At 37.6% G+C, this 15,669-nt stretch overlaps 1 protein-coding gene across 3 annotated transcripts in view; it reads right to left on the reverse strand.

The window, feature by feature from the left end:
* SLC24A2 (solute carrier family 24 member 2) overlaps window positions 1-15,669 on the reverse strand; it is a 106,127-nt gene that overhangs the window by 25,155 nt on the left and 65,303 nt on the right. For 2 of the 3 annotated variants that reach the window (XM_064438569.1, XM_064438568.1), the window contains one exon: window positions 5,545-5,595. The exons of the other annotated variant lie outside the window; for it this stretch is intronic. In XM_064438569.1, coding sequence (XP_064294639.1) covers window positions 5,545-5,595 — 51 coding nt within the window. The remainder of the gene's footprint in view (window positions 1-5,544; window positions 5,596-15,669) is intronic. 3 annotated transcript variants of the gene reach the window in all.

The following is a 15,669-nucleotide window of genomic DNA, read 5'->3' on the forward strand; positions in this document are numbered from 1 at the left end:
ATGAACAAAAACAAACAGTTTCAGGTGTCAGTTAGTAGTACAGTAATACAGAATTTCAGATTAACCCATCTAGAGCATCTTTGTGACTGTGGTCAACTTTGTCACTTTGCACTCAGCAATGCGCTTGTGACTTCTACAGATATTTCAGAAGAGGAAGAAGAAATCTCCAGAATACATGATTTCCATACCAGCTTCTCAAAAGGTAAGTTTTCTTCTCAACCTGCCAGGTGGTTTTTGTCTCCCATAAGGTTAACCAGGCACCTCATTATCTAGACTGTTTCCAGGGCGGCTCATCCCATCCTTAGAGAGGTCCCAGCTCCTGTAACTCTTTATTGACCACTGAGTCCAAATGATACATTGAAACTAAGCAATGTCAAAGATGGCAAATATTAAGTGAAATTAATTTTATCCTTCCTTTACATTGGTTGATCTTTCTATGTAAGAACTCTTTGGACAGTTTATGACAGTCTATGTTGCGTAGAAAGATGATGTATCTATCTTTTTTGTTATCCTTGTTGCTATTGCTCTTTAAGTCTCCTTTTATCTTTTTTAGAAGTATAACTGGTGGCTATAGTATAGTACACTTCTAATTAAGAACACTATTGCCATACAGGGCCCATGACTGTTTTAAATCTTCATCTCCAGTTAAAAATATCCATTCAACACTGTTGGTGTCCCTGCAGCAAAAGCAGTGCAGTCTTAAGATCAAAAGATATTTCAATGGAATCACGTAACTGATTACAGTGGGAAGTAACAGTGAGAAGTCATGAATGAACTCACTTAGCTGGATAACAGTCACTGTTTCCAAGCTAAAATAAAAGACACACAAGAATAAATCATTAGTCAAGAAAGAAATTTTCTCTTCTCTTCTCACAAATGGAAGCTTCAAACCCTTGTACCAACACTTTTGTATGTGAAGAAGCATATGCATAGTCCACAGAGATGAGCAGCTATCATTTGCTGGGAAGTGGCATTAATTTGTCAACAGCAAATCACTTGGAAAATAGTAAAAATACCACAGAGATTTAATAAGCAGTACTGTCCTTTCAGCAGCCCCTATCTCTTCACAAACACATCATGCTCCAGAAAAATAATTAGCCATTCACTGTATATTGCAAAGATTACCTTTTCTGGTACATGGTATCAAGAATAAAATTGCCAGCAGAATCGTATCTATGCATAGAACACAATCATAAATAGCAAGCCATCTCATTATTTCAGTGCACAGTGTCACTGGCAGAGATTTTAGTTAGAAGGGGAAGAAGAGACAGAAACTTAAAGAAAGAAAGAGAGAGAGAAAGGGAATTACTTGGGATATCAGATAAGAGAAAGATAAGAGAAAGAAAAAAACAGAGGAAAAAATGCAAATAATATTTCCAAATATTTTAGCTGAAATGCTAAAAGTCTGTTCCTAACTCCTTTTGAAACACTAGGGACATTTAAAAAGTGCTTATCCAGAAGCATGCGTCGATACTTGTCCTGGTTTCAGCTGGCTGAAACCAGAACAATACTGAAAGGCACCTATGTAATTTCTGTACAATGTGTACATCAGTTTGCTAAAGGATTGCTTTAGGTTTCAGACTCCAGCTCAGCTCCATATGTTTGAGAATTTGGCTTGTGATGCCCCAAATACACAAATGCATTTTTTTGCAAGCAATGTAAATGATCCAGCTGAGACATTTTCTGAGAAATATCTGTGGAACCATCCATGTCTCCCTCTACTCCAGGATCATGTAGGACTTTTTAATTTAAGGTTCAGTTAAAAAAGTTTAATTAAAGTGATGCAGAATTCTATAAGGATACTCTAGTCTTTTGTTTGAGATTGTAATTGTTTGAAATTGTTTAGGTTTTTTTTTAATAGAGAAACTTGAGCCATTATTGAACTGAAAAGGAAATGTCTCCACAGAGATTTACACTGTTTTAGCTCAGCTTAATTTAAGTTGTCTCCAATTTTTTTTCACATTTCCAAAAGCCTCCTCCCATCTTTAGGAAGAACTTCTTACTTAATTTCTTAAGTTACACTGCTATATTCAGCAGGCAAACAACGTGAGGAAACTATTAAAAGACATAATTTTGACTATCAAAAGCATGAAAATGAGGAAGGCAGTAGTATTAGCCTGCATGAAGACAGAGATGTAAAAAGACAGCAGAGCTATGCCTTATCCCTCCCTTTCACTGCCATTTTCCTCCTTCAAACAAAATCAAAACTTGTTCAGCAAAGGGGAAGCACAGAGCCACCAGGAAAAAGGACCAGCTCAGGGTATTTCTAAGTCATTCAAATTTAAAATTAAAAATAAACCATAGGATTTTTATGTTACTGTTCTTATTTCTAGGACAAGCTAGGAGCTTATGTTTCCTCTTTAACAGTTCTATGTACTATGGTTTGACTACCTAAGAGTAATTTTCACACCATCTGGTACCATAAGAGTTTAGGTGAATGAAAATGCTTGATTCCACAGACCCAAACTAGGATAGACTGTTACAGAAAATTCTTAATTAACCTAGGTTTGCTGAACTCTGACAGATTTTGTAGCTCTTTTTGGTTTACAAAGGGTGGGCTAGAAGGAACAGAAGCTCAAGGCCAGGTGATTAGCAAAGAAGGTAGCATAAAACTAAATTGGTTTTATTTGAATATATGCAAACAAATCAGATTGTATAACATAGATATGCCTTGACCTGCTTGAGTAACTCCAGCTGGCATCAGTTTGCGGAATTCTCCTCTTGATCAAGGATGTATTAAAAAGCCAACCCTTTCACTACAAAGTAAATTGCAGAGCACAGATTCCCTGGGTCAGGAAAGCCTTTGATTTGATAGGAAAATGGTTTATCTTCAGAAATTCATCCATTAAAAAAACCTCAAGACTCAACCATTTGTCCAATTTTCAGTCCCTGATCAAATACAAATTGCTACCTCTATTCACCTATAGCCAAGCTTTTGTGAGTCTGAAGATTTCAGATCTGTGGCTGTTCAGCAGCCTGAACTGCACCTACCAGTCCTGCTCACACACACTTGTGGAACACAAAGAGTGGGTCACAACTGATGAATTCCAGAAATCCACCTCACATGCTTTCTCCTTTAAATTTAAAATTCCACAGAAGCATCAAATGAAAATATATGCAGTTTTGCTATGTTGTTGTAGGTTACTTGACAGCACAAGATTACAAGATCTCTTCCCACCTGGTAGGCTATATTTTCTTTCTCTGTTGGGCCTGATTAATCTGCAGTTAATTTAAAGTCACTTTCAGATCAAACAGGAGGAAACAAAACAATAGAGATCAGTTTCTAAGACTTGGAGCACAATGGCCCTCTGGCCATTAGGCTATATCTGATTGTGCATTGCAACCTAACCATTACTTTCTGTCTCTGAAGCAGAGACGTTCTGATGTAGCAGCAAGAATAGATGTGTTTTTCCACTGGAGGACTGAAAGATTTGCTACCTATCTCCTCTCGGGGTTTGAGGACCTGGAGATAAGGATGTGCTATACCAGAAAAATATCCATGGATTTGTAACTGGGTTTACATGTTCCTGTGACTAACTTTCTGCATAAAATATATGAAAATCTCAGTCAAAAAAGGAAGAGAAAAAGGAAAAGAGATAATGCAAATAGTGTTGATGCAGAGTGGGAGTGATTATACTTTTGAAAATCCAAAAAGTAAGTTCAAAATATAGCACACTGATCTAAATACAGCTTCTGGGATACACTATTCATTACTTGCTTTGTGAAAGACATGTGAAAATGATGATGACAGTTGTATTTGAGAAGGTAAACTGTATCATAGACTCTTGCCAGTGTTAATAGTACTACAGACAAAGAGCTTTCTATTTTTGCTACTGGAAGATTTTTGCTATTGCTACAGTATGGTCCTGGATTATTTATTCATGAGAGGTGCTTTCTGGGATTACACTGAATAGTAACAGCATTACTTCAGCATAGGCATACTATTAATACATATACACATCATATGTATCATACTTGCATGGGTATTTTCCCTCAAATAGCTACCTTTAACTGTTCATAGAGTATTTATGAATATCAGAAAGCTACTAATGCAGTAACTACTTTTGAAATGGTAGATTTAACACTTCAGCATAAAAAAACCCAAAAAACTTAACATACCCAATTCTGAGGCTACGATGAGTAATGACCTTCGCATCTTGATTGTAATGAAGACTGAGATGAGACATACTGCAAAAGCTTTAGCTCTGGTAGACATATCTGACCGGACTGGGTTAACGACTCATTTCAGGTGCTTGAGAAGTGTATTTAAACAACAGAGACACCACTGTTTGCCCAGTAAAATCTCCTTTCAGACATATTTTCTTATATCAGTGCCACCCCTGTGAATTAGATGGTGACTCTGGGCAACGGAGGGCAGAGTGGCACAACTGCTCTATGAGCTTGCGCCTGCTACAGAAGAAAACAGCATCTTCCAATATCAGGCACAAAGGTGGAAGGAGCTGTGTACTAGAGCCAGCTCCAGAACAGTACAGCTTTATTTGAGTATCAAGAGTAGATATAGAAAATGGGAAATACTCAGAAGTGATCACTTTTTAACCTGGAGAAATGATCATGAGTAAGTCATATCATGAAGGTTTTCTTAAAATCTTTTTAATTTCAAGATTAATCTGAACTGGAAAATAACTGTTTTAAAAACTGTGAATTAAGCTATTTGCCTTATATTCCCAACATTAAAAAGAAGTAGGAATATGTGGCTAACTTTTCTACAGACCTCAAACCAAGCCACTTGTTACTAAAATGAACATTCATGAAACCATCTGTCTGGCATTATAATCAGAGAGCTGAACAAGAGGCCTTGAGGTCTCAATTCAGGGAAACTTCCAAATTACAGAAATGCTGACCGCAGTAGGACTGAAAGCATGTGCTGGAAATTCAGTGCACAGTTAACTGCTTTCCTGAATTAGTATAATAAACTGCAACACTTTTAAATCAGCAGAAAAATTTCCCAAGATTTCATTGAGCCCTGATTCAGGCCCTAATTACTTCCTTCTTGTATTGCTAGAATTGGGATTTTAAATTGCATAATTTTTGCATTGCAATTAAGCATACAATTAATACTTCAGGAATAGTCATGCCTAGCTTTTAAAGTTTATTAATTACTTTTGCATAACACAGTAAACTGAAATCACTCAATAATTGTTCTTAAACTGAGTGATTTGAATATCCATAAATTAATTCACCTTCCTGAATATACTGTAAAACATGGCATAAAATAATCATCTACAATCTATGTTATGCTGCGCCACAAAATTTGCGAGTGTGGTTTTGTATATACTTTCTTTAATAAAAGCATTCCATTGTATTTCCTTATCTGAAATAGCAAAACTGAAATGCTGAAAACAAAAACCTGAAAAAAGAGCCATATCTGATTGCACCATCAATGAAGGCATGCAAAAAGAGTTACTCAAAAATGGAGAAACTGAAAATAGGTCTGAGAAAAATTAAGGCCAAAGTAAACACATAATAGGGGCTTAAAGGGCTTCAAAAAAAAGCTGATACAAACAATTCTAAAATATTTCTTACCTTCTTCAGTCATTGTGTCATAATATTTTAGGTTTCCATATGATCCAAGCTCTACAACATCACAGTAAAAGACACAAAGATAAGGAACCAGCAGACATTCAAGAAATGTACACATTTTTGCATGTTTTTCATAAACTCGAGCAGTGATTACGCAAAAAATTCTGCAGGACAGCAAAACACAGATTACAGAAATGTCAGTGCCTTCACCCTCCAAAATCTTACAAGTCACTAGCTTTAGGTAAGCAATTTGCTAAAGTGAGATGTAGGAGAACCACTGAAATAAAAAATTCAGCCTTTTCAAGGTGATTGCCAATTTGGTGCCTCTATATTTACAAAAACATAATAAACCTTGACAGTACCTAACCAGCAGAAGGTTTGGAAACTAAGCTCTTTTAACATTCCCTGGGTCAGACATTCAAATACTTACATATCCAAATTAAACAAAAAACCTCAAAATATATAATCGAAGGAACTCAATGCTGTCCCAGAAATATTGTTTTGATACCAGTGCTGATGTTGACTTGCTTTAGAGGGGTTATTTAATTAAACCACTTTCTTGTCACTTGTGAAATCAGATAAAAAGTATTTACTCATTTCATGAGGTGGTATGACACCTAAATTAATTAAATAATGAAATAGATCTGAATAGACTGCGTAACTACATTCTAGCAGGGCAAAGAAAAGAATGGAATGCAGATATCTCCAGATCTTTAGGGCTACTATTATTTTTCTGTGTGATACTACCTGGCATGAAATCACCTTTTTTCTCCACATGTTGCTTCATTTCTTAAAACACTTTTATCTTAAAGTTTGGCATATATGTGTATATATAAAAAATACAATAATTAATGCAGGTCTACAAAACAGGACAGAGAAAAATTAAGCATAAGGAGGAATTTGTAAATTATTTGACGAATTTGTGGATGATTTCACTCATCATTTTTATGTAGTTTTACAACTGAGCTTCTGAGCATCCAACCTTTGATAAAGTGGAATCATTAAAAAATGGGTACTGAACGGTTTGGCAGTGCTGTTTTCTTTGGAAATACTCTCTCTTCACGTTTATGAAACAGCTTAAGCAATTAAATGTACAAATGCTGCCCAATTATTTTGTTTTTAGCTGATGCACCTCATGATCTTTCAATATTTTGCCACATATGTGCATTTCAGTAGATGTCTGGCTATTAGGTTTTAACTTGTAAAATACCGTGATGATATGCAAATCTGATACTTTGAAAGATCCTTTTTTTTTTAATTCTATTTGCAGATATCTTAGTCTGCCAAATGAATATTTTTTACTTTATTTGCAGAGACAGAGAAAGCTTTATGACATGTAACTAAAAATACAGGATATTATAACTTTTAAATTTTTTAAATAATTATGATTGGATTATAATAATTTTTTCATAGCCATACTTTGTCAAAACTAGTTACAAATATTGTCATACTTTTGCTTGTACAATGCACTGTCTTACTTGCACCTATATATGCCCGATAGAATATGACATTACTCTGTCTCTCTTAAAGCAAAGATGTCATTTAAAGACATAATTTAATATATTGCTATATAATTATATAAAATGCATCAACTGTTTTGCAAACACGTGCAACATAATGTTTCTAGCTGCTTTTATGGAAAAGAAGCTATTGTCCTACCGTCTTGATTTCAGTCCTAAAAATTTGAATTCCTTACCTGGGAAGAGCTCCCAAAAACATCAATATGGTCTTTCCTGCATACAGTATTTGGGACCACATGTGCTGTTTAATTAGGGCCCAGTATCTGCTGACTGTATGGCCAGCACCTTTGCTTAAACTTATTCTCACTGATCTCTACTTTGATGTGTCTTGGATCCACTTTGCTAGAACCTGGGGTGAGGCATCCACTGAGGACAAGGACTGGAGTGGCAAACAGACGCCAAAAGGAGTCCAAGAGTGATCAGAGAAACGGAAGTACATGCAGGAGACAACTCTGCCAGAAAAGGTCTGCATAAACTCATGGAGGAAAAAGAGTTAAGGATGGTGGTGCAGAAGGACAAAGTTGAGAAGGCAGTGGCTGTACAGTAGCAACAAACTTAAGAATTAACAGAATGATAGCATGAGGCCTCTGACTTAATTGATAAAGCAGAAGAGATTTCAGAGGAAGCCAAAACCAATGGTGAATTATGCTAAATCTCCAGAAGAAATAAAAGCAGTAGCAGACAGGCAGGACACTTCACATACTGGCAGTCCTGTTTAGATCTATTTGCTTTCCATCTCAAGAGAAAGAAACAAGACAAACAGGAAAGAAAAAAGGAGACACTGACCTTACAGAGACCAAGGAGAAAAGAAACAAGGAGATGCATGAGAGTGCATGATGCTGATGATAATCATGTTCTAGGCACTTCAGCAATTCAACACACCAAGTATTTAAGTAGATTAATTCTTGCAGTTAGCAAAATTATTTCCAGGAAAACTCTAATCTTGCTGGTGAGATTACATTCCTGAAAACTTTTATAGTCCTGTACCCAGAGTGGAACATTTTATACAGTCAGCAGTCCACTGACTGCAATGCACAACAGTGATGCCAGAAAATGTCAGCTGCTCATACTCACATGAATTATTTTGTGGATTTCAAGATTTCTTGGGTCAGTGCTGCTGAGCACCGTGAAGGGTCTGCCTCTATATAGTCTGCCTCCAATATATTGCACTGGCTTCTGCTGTGAAATTTGGACTAAATCTGCTCTTCGGTATTTATTTTTGAATTTTCCAGGGACAATAAGATTCTGTTCAATATGACTGTAAGAAAACTCAAACTGCTTTGAAGTACTTCTTGAAAAAATCGTTGATTGGAAAAGTTCTCAGCTTTTAAAATAAACTGATTTTAAAGGGAAATGGAAATCTGAAACACTGTAATAAAGACTACATGAAAAAATACCCCCAAATCCAACACCATTTAAATTTCATCATTCCAGTTTCATGAAGATGCTGTGTGGCTCCCACAGGGAGGTCATAGCAGACAGGCTGGCTGACAGCCAGTACCTGCATCCCTGCTGGTCAAACGAAACAAAAAGGATGCAGGGATGCAGCTTAATACCTGATCCTCAACAGTGACAGAGTAATTGAATTAATTTCTTCCCTTCTGCATATTTTTACACCAGAAGAGAACAGAGGATTCCTGGTAATCCTGTCTGACATTCCTGAGGGATTAAAACATTTGCCGTATCACTTACTGTTCACCACTGTGCACGCTGGTGCCACAACATATCAAACTAAACAAAAAGAATAACGTCGTTAGTCAACAGTCTACATTATGTGTAATTTCAAATTGCATTCGAGACAGCCATCATGGCTTCATCAAGGGGAAGTCCTGCCTGACCAATCTAGTGGCCTTCTATGATGGACTGTCTACATCAGTGGACAAGGGAAGACTTATGGATGTCATCTATCTGGACTTCTGTAAGGCCTTTGACATGGTCACCTACAACATCCTTCTCTCTAAATTATTGAGATATGGATTTGATGGATGGACTGTTCACTGGATAACAACTTGGCTGGATGGCCACATCCAGAGGGCAGTGGTCAACGGCTCAATGTCCAGATGGAGATCGGAGGCAACTGGTGTCCCTCAGGGGTCCATACTGGCACCAGTAGTGTTTAATATCTTAATCAGTGACATAGGCAGTGGGAGCGAGTGCACCCTCAGCAAGTTTACAGATGACATCAAGCTGAGTGGTGCAGTTGACTTGCCAGAAGGACAGAATATCATCCAGAGAGACCTGGACAAGCTTTGGAAGTGGGCCTGTGTGAACCTCATGAGGTTTAACAAGTGCAAGGTCCTGCATCCAGGTCCTGCACCTGGGTTGGGGCAACCTCCAGTATCAATACAGGCTGGAGGATGAAGTGATTGAGAGTCGCCCTGTGGAGAAGGACTTGGCAGTACTGGTGAATGAAAAGCTGGACTTCAGCCAACAATGTGCACTTGCAGCCCAGAAAGCCAATCGTATCATAGGCTGCATCAAAAGAACCATGGTCAGCAGGTCGAGGGAGGTGATTCTGCCCCGCTATGCCACACTGGTGAGACCCCACCTGGAGTGCTGTGTCCAGCTCTGGAGGCCTCAGCACAGCAAAGACCTGTTGGAGCAGGTCCAGAGGAGGGCCACAAAAATGATCAGAGGGCTGGAACACCTCTCTGATAATAAAGGCTGAGAGAATTGGGGTTGTTCATGGTTTTAGCTGAGATAGAGTTAATTTTCTTCACTGTAGCTGGTACAGTGCTGTGTTTTGGACTTAATATGAGAATAATATTGATAACACACAGATGTTATAAGTTGTTGCTAAGTAGAGCTTATACTAGTCAAGGACTTTTCCAGCCTCCCATGCTCTGCCAGGTGCACAAGAAGTTGTGAGCGGTACACAGCCAGGATAGCTGATCCAAACTGACCGAAGGGACATCCCATATCATATAATGTTATGCCCAGTATATTAAGTGGGGGGAGTTGGGTGGGGGAATCAGGAAACATGGCTCGAGGACCAGTGGTGTCAGTCATTGGGTGGTGAGCAGTTGCATCACCTGTTTGCTTTCTCCCCAATCCCGAGGTTTTGCCTCTCTATCTTCTTTCTCTATATTTTCCTTTTCATTATATTATGATTATGGTTATGATTATGACTGCTATTACTCTTTTATTTTAATTATTAGACTGTTCTTATCTCAACCCACAAGTTTTCTTACTTTAGCTCTTCCGATTCTCTTCTTCAACCCACTGAGGGGGAGCGAACGAGCGGCTGTGTGGTGCTTAGGTTGCTGACTGGGGCTAAACCACAAGAAGTCTGAAAAAGAGAAGGCTCCAGGGAGACCTTATTGCAGCTTTTCAGTACTTAAAGGGGGTTTATAAGAAAGACAGGGACAAATCCCTTAGTAGAGCTTGTTGTGATAGGACAAGGGGTGATGGTTTTAAACTAAAAGAAGATGGATTCAGGCTAGATACAAGGAAGACATTTTTTACGATGAGGGTGGTGAAACACTGGAAGAGGTTGCCCAGAGATGTAGTAGATGCCCCATCCCTGGAAACGTTCAAGGTCAGATTAGACGAGGCTCTGAGCAACCTGATCTAGCTGAAGATGTCCCTGCTCATTGCAGAGGGGTTGGACTAGATGATCTCTAATGGTTCCTTCCAACCCAAACTATTCTATGATGTTATGATTCTACAAAACAATACAGCTAATTACTCAGTTTATTTTCACTGTTCACTCACTAAGTGTTGTAGGTATGGCACATCTGTGGTGAAATATTAATTTCTGCCTTTTAAGTGTAGTGCCCCAGGCTACCATAGGAGGAAAGTGTACCCAGTATTTCTCTTTGGTCTCCTGCTACGAATATCTCAGATACAGACTGCAGTTGTCTCTAGTTATGTCGGAAATGATCCTGGCTCAGAGTTTCTCAAAATACATAAAAGACACACAGGTATTTTAGAGATAGCAACCTGAATTGCTAAAGGTGTGTATTCCTTCATGAAAAATGTGAACTCAGACTCTCAAAACAAAGTAATGCATTGTGGGTTTCTTCAACAAGCATATGATTTTCACTTTGCATAAAAAAATATTTGTATGAAATTCATGTCACACTTCTCCAAGGTAATTAAACAGCTCAAAGTTGACATAACTTTTATTCACAACAAAACTGCTAAAGAGAAATCACTGAAGGCAATCCCCGAATTTTCGGTGTAATTCCACCACTGCATTTACTTGACCTTCCTTGTGTTTGACTTCTGGAGTCATGAAGGCATCAAGGCATAATCCTTTATCAGCATCAGTGGGAGCTTGTCTTAAAAGGAACTGTGAGGCATTCTGGAACAAGCAGAGATATATGGAGACATATATTTTTCCTGAGTTTTCATACCCATAAACACAACCTATCAAAAAGTTGAATACATAAGAGAGAAGCAAAATGAGAGAGTAAGAGCTCAAAACTGATAATTAAATTAAGAATGACCATGCAGCCAAGAACTGAAACTTAAAAGAAAGAAAATAATTATTAAAAAGACTGTAAACATGAAGCCTAACCATGTATTGGAAACAAGATAATTTTTTGTGCAAAAGGCTGCACACATAATTCTGAAAGTCAGCAAGTTCCTGACAGTCAAAGACATTAATCTGGTAATCCACACTTCCCCTTTACATCTTTCTGATATGACCTCTGATTTGCACTTACTATTGTCAACATGCTTAACAGGATCTCCTTTATTTGCATATTTTTAAAAGAAGGCTGAGAAGTTAGGCCAAAGGACTTAGAGGAATTCTTATTATAACATCAATGAGGACTAGCTTGCCTTTCCCTATTCTTTCCTGTCATTTCTTCTAGCTGTCATGGTCTTAAATAAAACAAAGGCCACTTCAAAAGTCTTGTAAGACAAGTTGTAGTGGCTATCCAAACTAAATTAGAATCAAAGCTTGATCTGGTTTCATCAGTGATGTTAGATTAGAACAAAGAACCCTCAGTGCTAAAAACTCATGAAAGATCTAGTGGAGATCAACATTACAAGTGTAAAATGAGAGTCCTATCCTCTAGCAGATCTTTAATAAAAGATAATGCCTTTGTACATAGACTACTAGAGGCAAAACACAGAAAATCCCACAAACTGAAGGATCATTATGATTTTTAATAAGTAAGAATTCTTTTGAAATAATTTTCTGTCAGTGAATGTCATCTTCATTTTGACTCCCACCTTTTATGAACTCCATAAACCTCTTAACTTTCTCACAGAGTACTTATATCCCATCTGGGATAGACTGGGACTGCTGTGGGAGTGTGTATGTATTATCACTGCAGAATGCAGAGGAGAGAAAACAAATGTTGTTTGAAAAAGCAAGACTTTTCCTTCTACTACCTCCAAATAACCTAAACTATGCAAGTCATAATTAAATGTTGTAGTCTACGCTTTTACTGGTAGACCTTCAAGCTGCCAGTTCTTGCAAAATGGAGGCTTTGCCACTGAGCTGGTGCAGTGGGAAATACAAAGGGACCTCTTTTGGATCTGAGTAATACAGTAAATAATAATAGTTGCATGCATTTTAGAATAATGTCTTTTTGGATTATGCTACTACCAATGCTGCTTTATTAACACTCCTAAGCAAATAAAGAAAATCATTAAGACTTTCAGGTACTTAACCAGTAGGCAGTACACTGGGAGTAACTAAATTATGTAATACTTTCTGCATCTGAGCTCCAAAAACACATGGTCACCTTTCATCTTGTTTTTAAACTGCAAGCCTTCTATTCCTGTTCTCTCTCTTCACATGTCTGTCTTTGTTTTTTATTGTAGGTGCTTTTGTCCTGATAATAATCTTATTAAAGTTGCCTGCTTTTATTATAATTAGTTTACTGCAATTTTATCAAATTGGAGTGTGAATAGAAATACAATTAAAAATGTATACAATCATATCAGTAGAGTTCTGGGCAGCTCAAGATAGTCACAACACCCAAAAGCAAGATCTGCCTATTACTTGGCTCTCAGTTCAGTATTTAAAATAAAGACTGATAACCCACCATTCTTACAGTCCATACTGTCTGGCAAATCTTGTGGTGACAAAAGGAGATCTGTCAGAGGATCCACAAGGTTTTAACTGTACAAGTTAAAGAGCAAATGTTTTTAATGAGGTGATCAATGCCATGTTATTAACACATACACAACAGGGAAGAAGGTAATTTAAATTACTATTATGTGTCAGATGCTGCTTTTGATATTTTTAGGTGATTTGTTTTTTTAATTTAAGAAAAGCATGAAGATGCTTGCTCCTGAAGGCTTTGTTTCCTTTTCCATCTTCTTTCACTCATAAGTCACCTCTGTGCCATCTGTCACCAAACTCTTGAAGACAGGTGCCATACATTCTCTAGAATATAATAACACCAGAAAGATGACAGATATATAACAGAATTGACTCTACCTGGATCAAACACAATTCCCGCTGACTTTGAAGGGCATATTTATATTTGAAGAATTTTCAAATATTCACAAAAATGGGAAATCCAAGATGTAGAAGTGAAAACCTCATCCTTCTGATGATACTGGGAGCTTTACCACTGATTCTAATGGGGTCAGGATTTCACTGAGTGTCAGTTGGGCCAGGCACTGTGGGGTACTGGACACATACAAGTCCAGCCACAATAGATTCCAGCTGTTCTGTTTTCAGCACATCCAAGGAGAATAACGCAAGGGCAGTACACATTTGTCTCACTACCAAGTCATAAAATCAAATCAACCTGTGAAGGATGAAGTCATCTGACATATAAAAACTGTACTAAAGGAAATCTTCCACCTTCAGCTTCAATATAGTCCCTCATAACTACCATTATTCCCTGATCTGTACAGGTTTATAAACTATTCATGTTCTTTGTTGTTAATATTTTTAACAAGGAAATTCAGAGTGAGGAAGAAACTTAAAACAAAGCTAAAGCCATTAAGCACGGACATGCATAGTCAGGACAGCTGTACTATGCCCTGGGATCACACTTGTATTTAAATATTCATGTCTTTCTTGCACACTCTGTAGGGAATCCCAAGAAGAATATGATGTCTGAAGAAAAGGACATCACTGGAAAATATCAAGGAGTTGAGAGACAAGAATTCTGCTTGCAGTGAGCAGCCTGAATAGATTCTAGTTAAAAGCATGACATGTAGAAATAAATTATTGTGAAAACTAACATTTACCACAAAACAAACACAAGGATTAAACTTCAGATTTTCAAAAATAATTTTAATAAGGCATCAGCAAACTGCTATTATTTAAAATTTGCTATCTACAAAGAGCAATAACTGATTTTAAAGGGAGAACTGTTCTTCAATTTTTAAGTAGCTAGAAATGCTATCAATGAAACCAGCAATGAGTGTTGCCTTCTCTCTGTATTTTGGGACCATCTGATATTAAGCAGACATGACATTTATTGCTGCAGAGTTAAAGAGCATCAAAACAAAAAGCTACATTTTGCCATTGAACTGCCCATTCTGAAAGAAATTTGTTGGTGTTTCTTTGCACCCCAAGTTAGGTATAACAAAAAAACCCACTAATTTTTATACATTTTACTAACTACAGACACATTCTGTGGCTAGGATAATAGCTGCAGGCCTTCTCACCCTGCAGTCATGGAAGTACAGCCACTGCTTTAGAAAAAGCAAGACCAACACCCCCAGATATGACAAGAATGAAGTGGTCTCTGTATGCATGCTAAATAAACACACTCAGTAAAATATTTCAGACTTCAAAAGTCTACTTCTTTGGTTGTAGATACACATTTGTGATTGACATCTATTCAAATGAGCTGAACCAACACTTCATAATAAAATTCTTTTCATTAGCCTAAGATTTCCTCTATGCCAAAAGCACACGACTTTGTAGACAGCTCAGGTTCCACAGCTGTTAAGTGACATTTATGCATGCTACATGGAAATTTGTAAATTTGACTGCTATCCATTTTTGGCTTTGAAATCTTAAGAATAATGGGGGAAACTGCTATTCTCTCTCTCTCAACTTCCCGACAGATATTACAGGTCTAGCTAAAATGCCGTGTCTGCCTATTTAAATAGATCTGAAACATAGTATCATAGAATCATTAAGGTTGGAAAAGACCTCTAGGATCATCAAGTCCAATCGTCAACCCAACGCTACCATGCTCTGAAGTGCCACGTCTACTTGTGTTTTGAACACGTCCAGGGATGGTGAGTCCACCATCTGCACACAACCCAGTTTCTATTCTCCCTATGCTGTAGCTTGCTCAGGCAGTGTGGGGAGTTCTACCTACAGTTTCAGAATTCAGTTTAATGTTGGACATATCTTTAAAAATACTCATCCACTTTAACCATGCATCCTCAGGTACCTAAATTAGGAACATAATTTCTGTGGTCTTTAACATACTTAGGTAAAGAAAGGTGAAAGAACACCTCACTGGACAGTGATGTGCCTCATCACTTCACCAATCTCATTTAGCTGTTTAAAATATTCTCTTTAGCTTTGTTCTTGCAAATGACTGTGCAAGAGAACCGCAACAGCCACTGAAAGCTGAGCTAGGAAGGTGCCATTGCAGCAAAGGCGGCCAACAGCATCATTGGCTCCATTAAGCAAAGCATGGCCAGCAGGTCAAGGGAGGTGATACTT

The sequence above is a fragment of the Phalacrocorax carbo genome, chromosome Z (genome assembly GCF_963921805.1).
Source record: "Phalacrocorax carbo chromosome Z, bPhaCar2.1, whole genome shotgun sequence".
In the NCBI taxonomy this organism is placed as follows: Eukaryota; Metazoa; Chordata; class Aves; order Suliformes; family Phalacrocoracidae; genus Phalacrocorax; species Phalacrocorax carbo.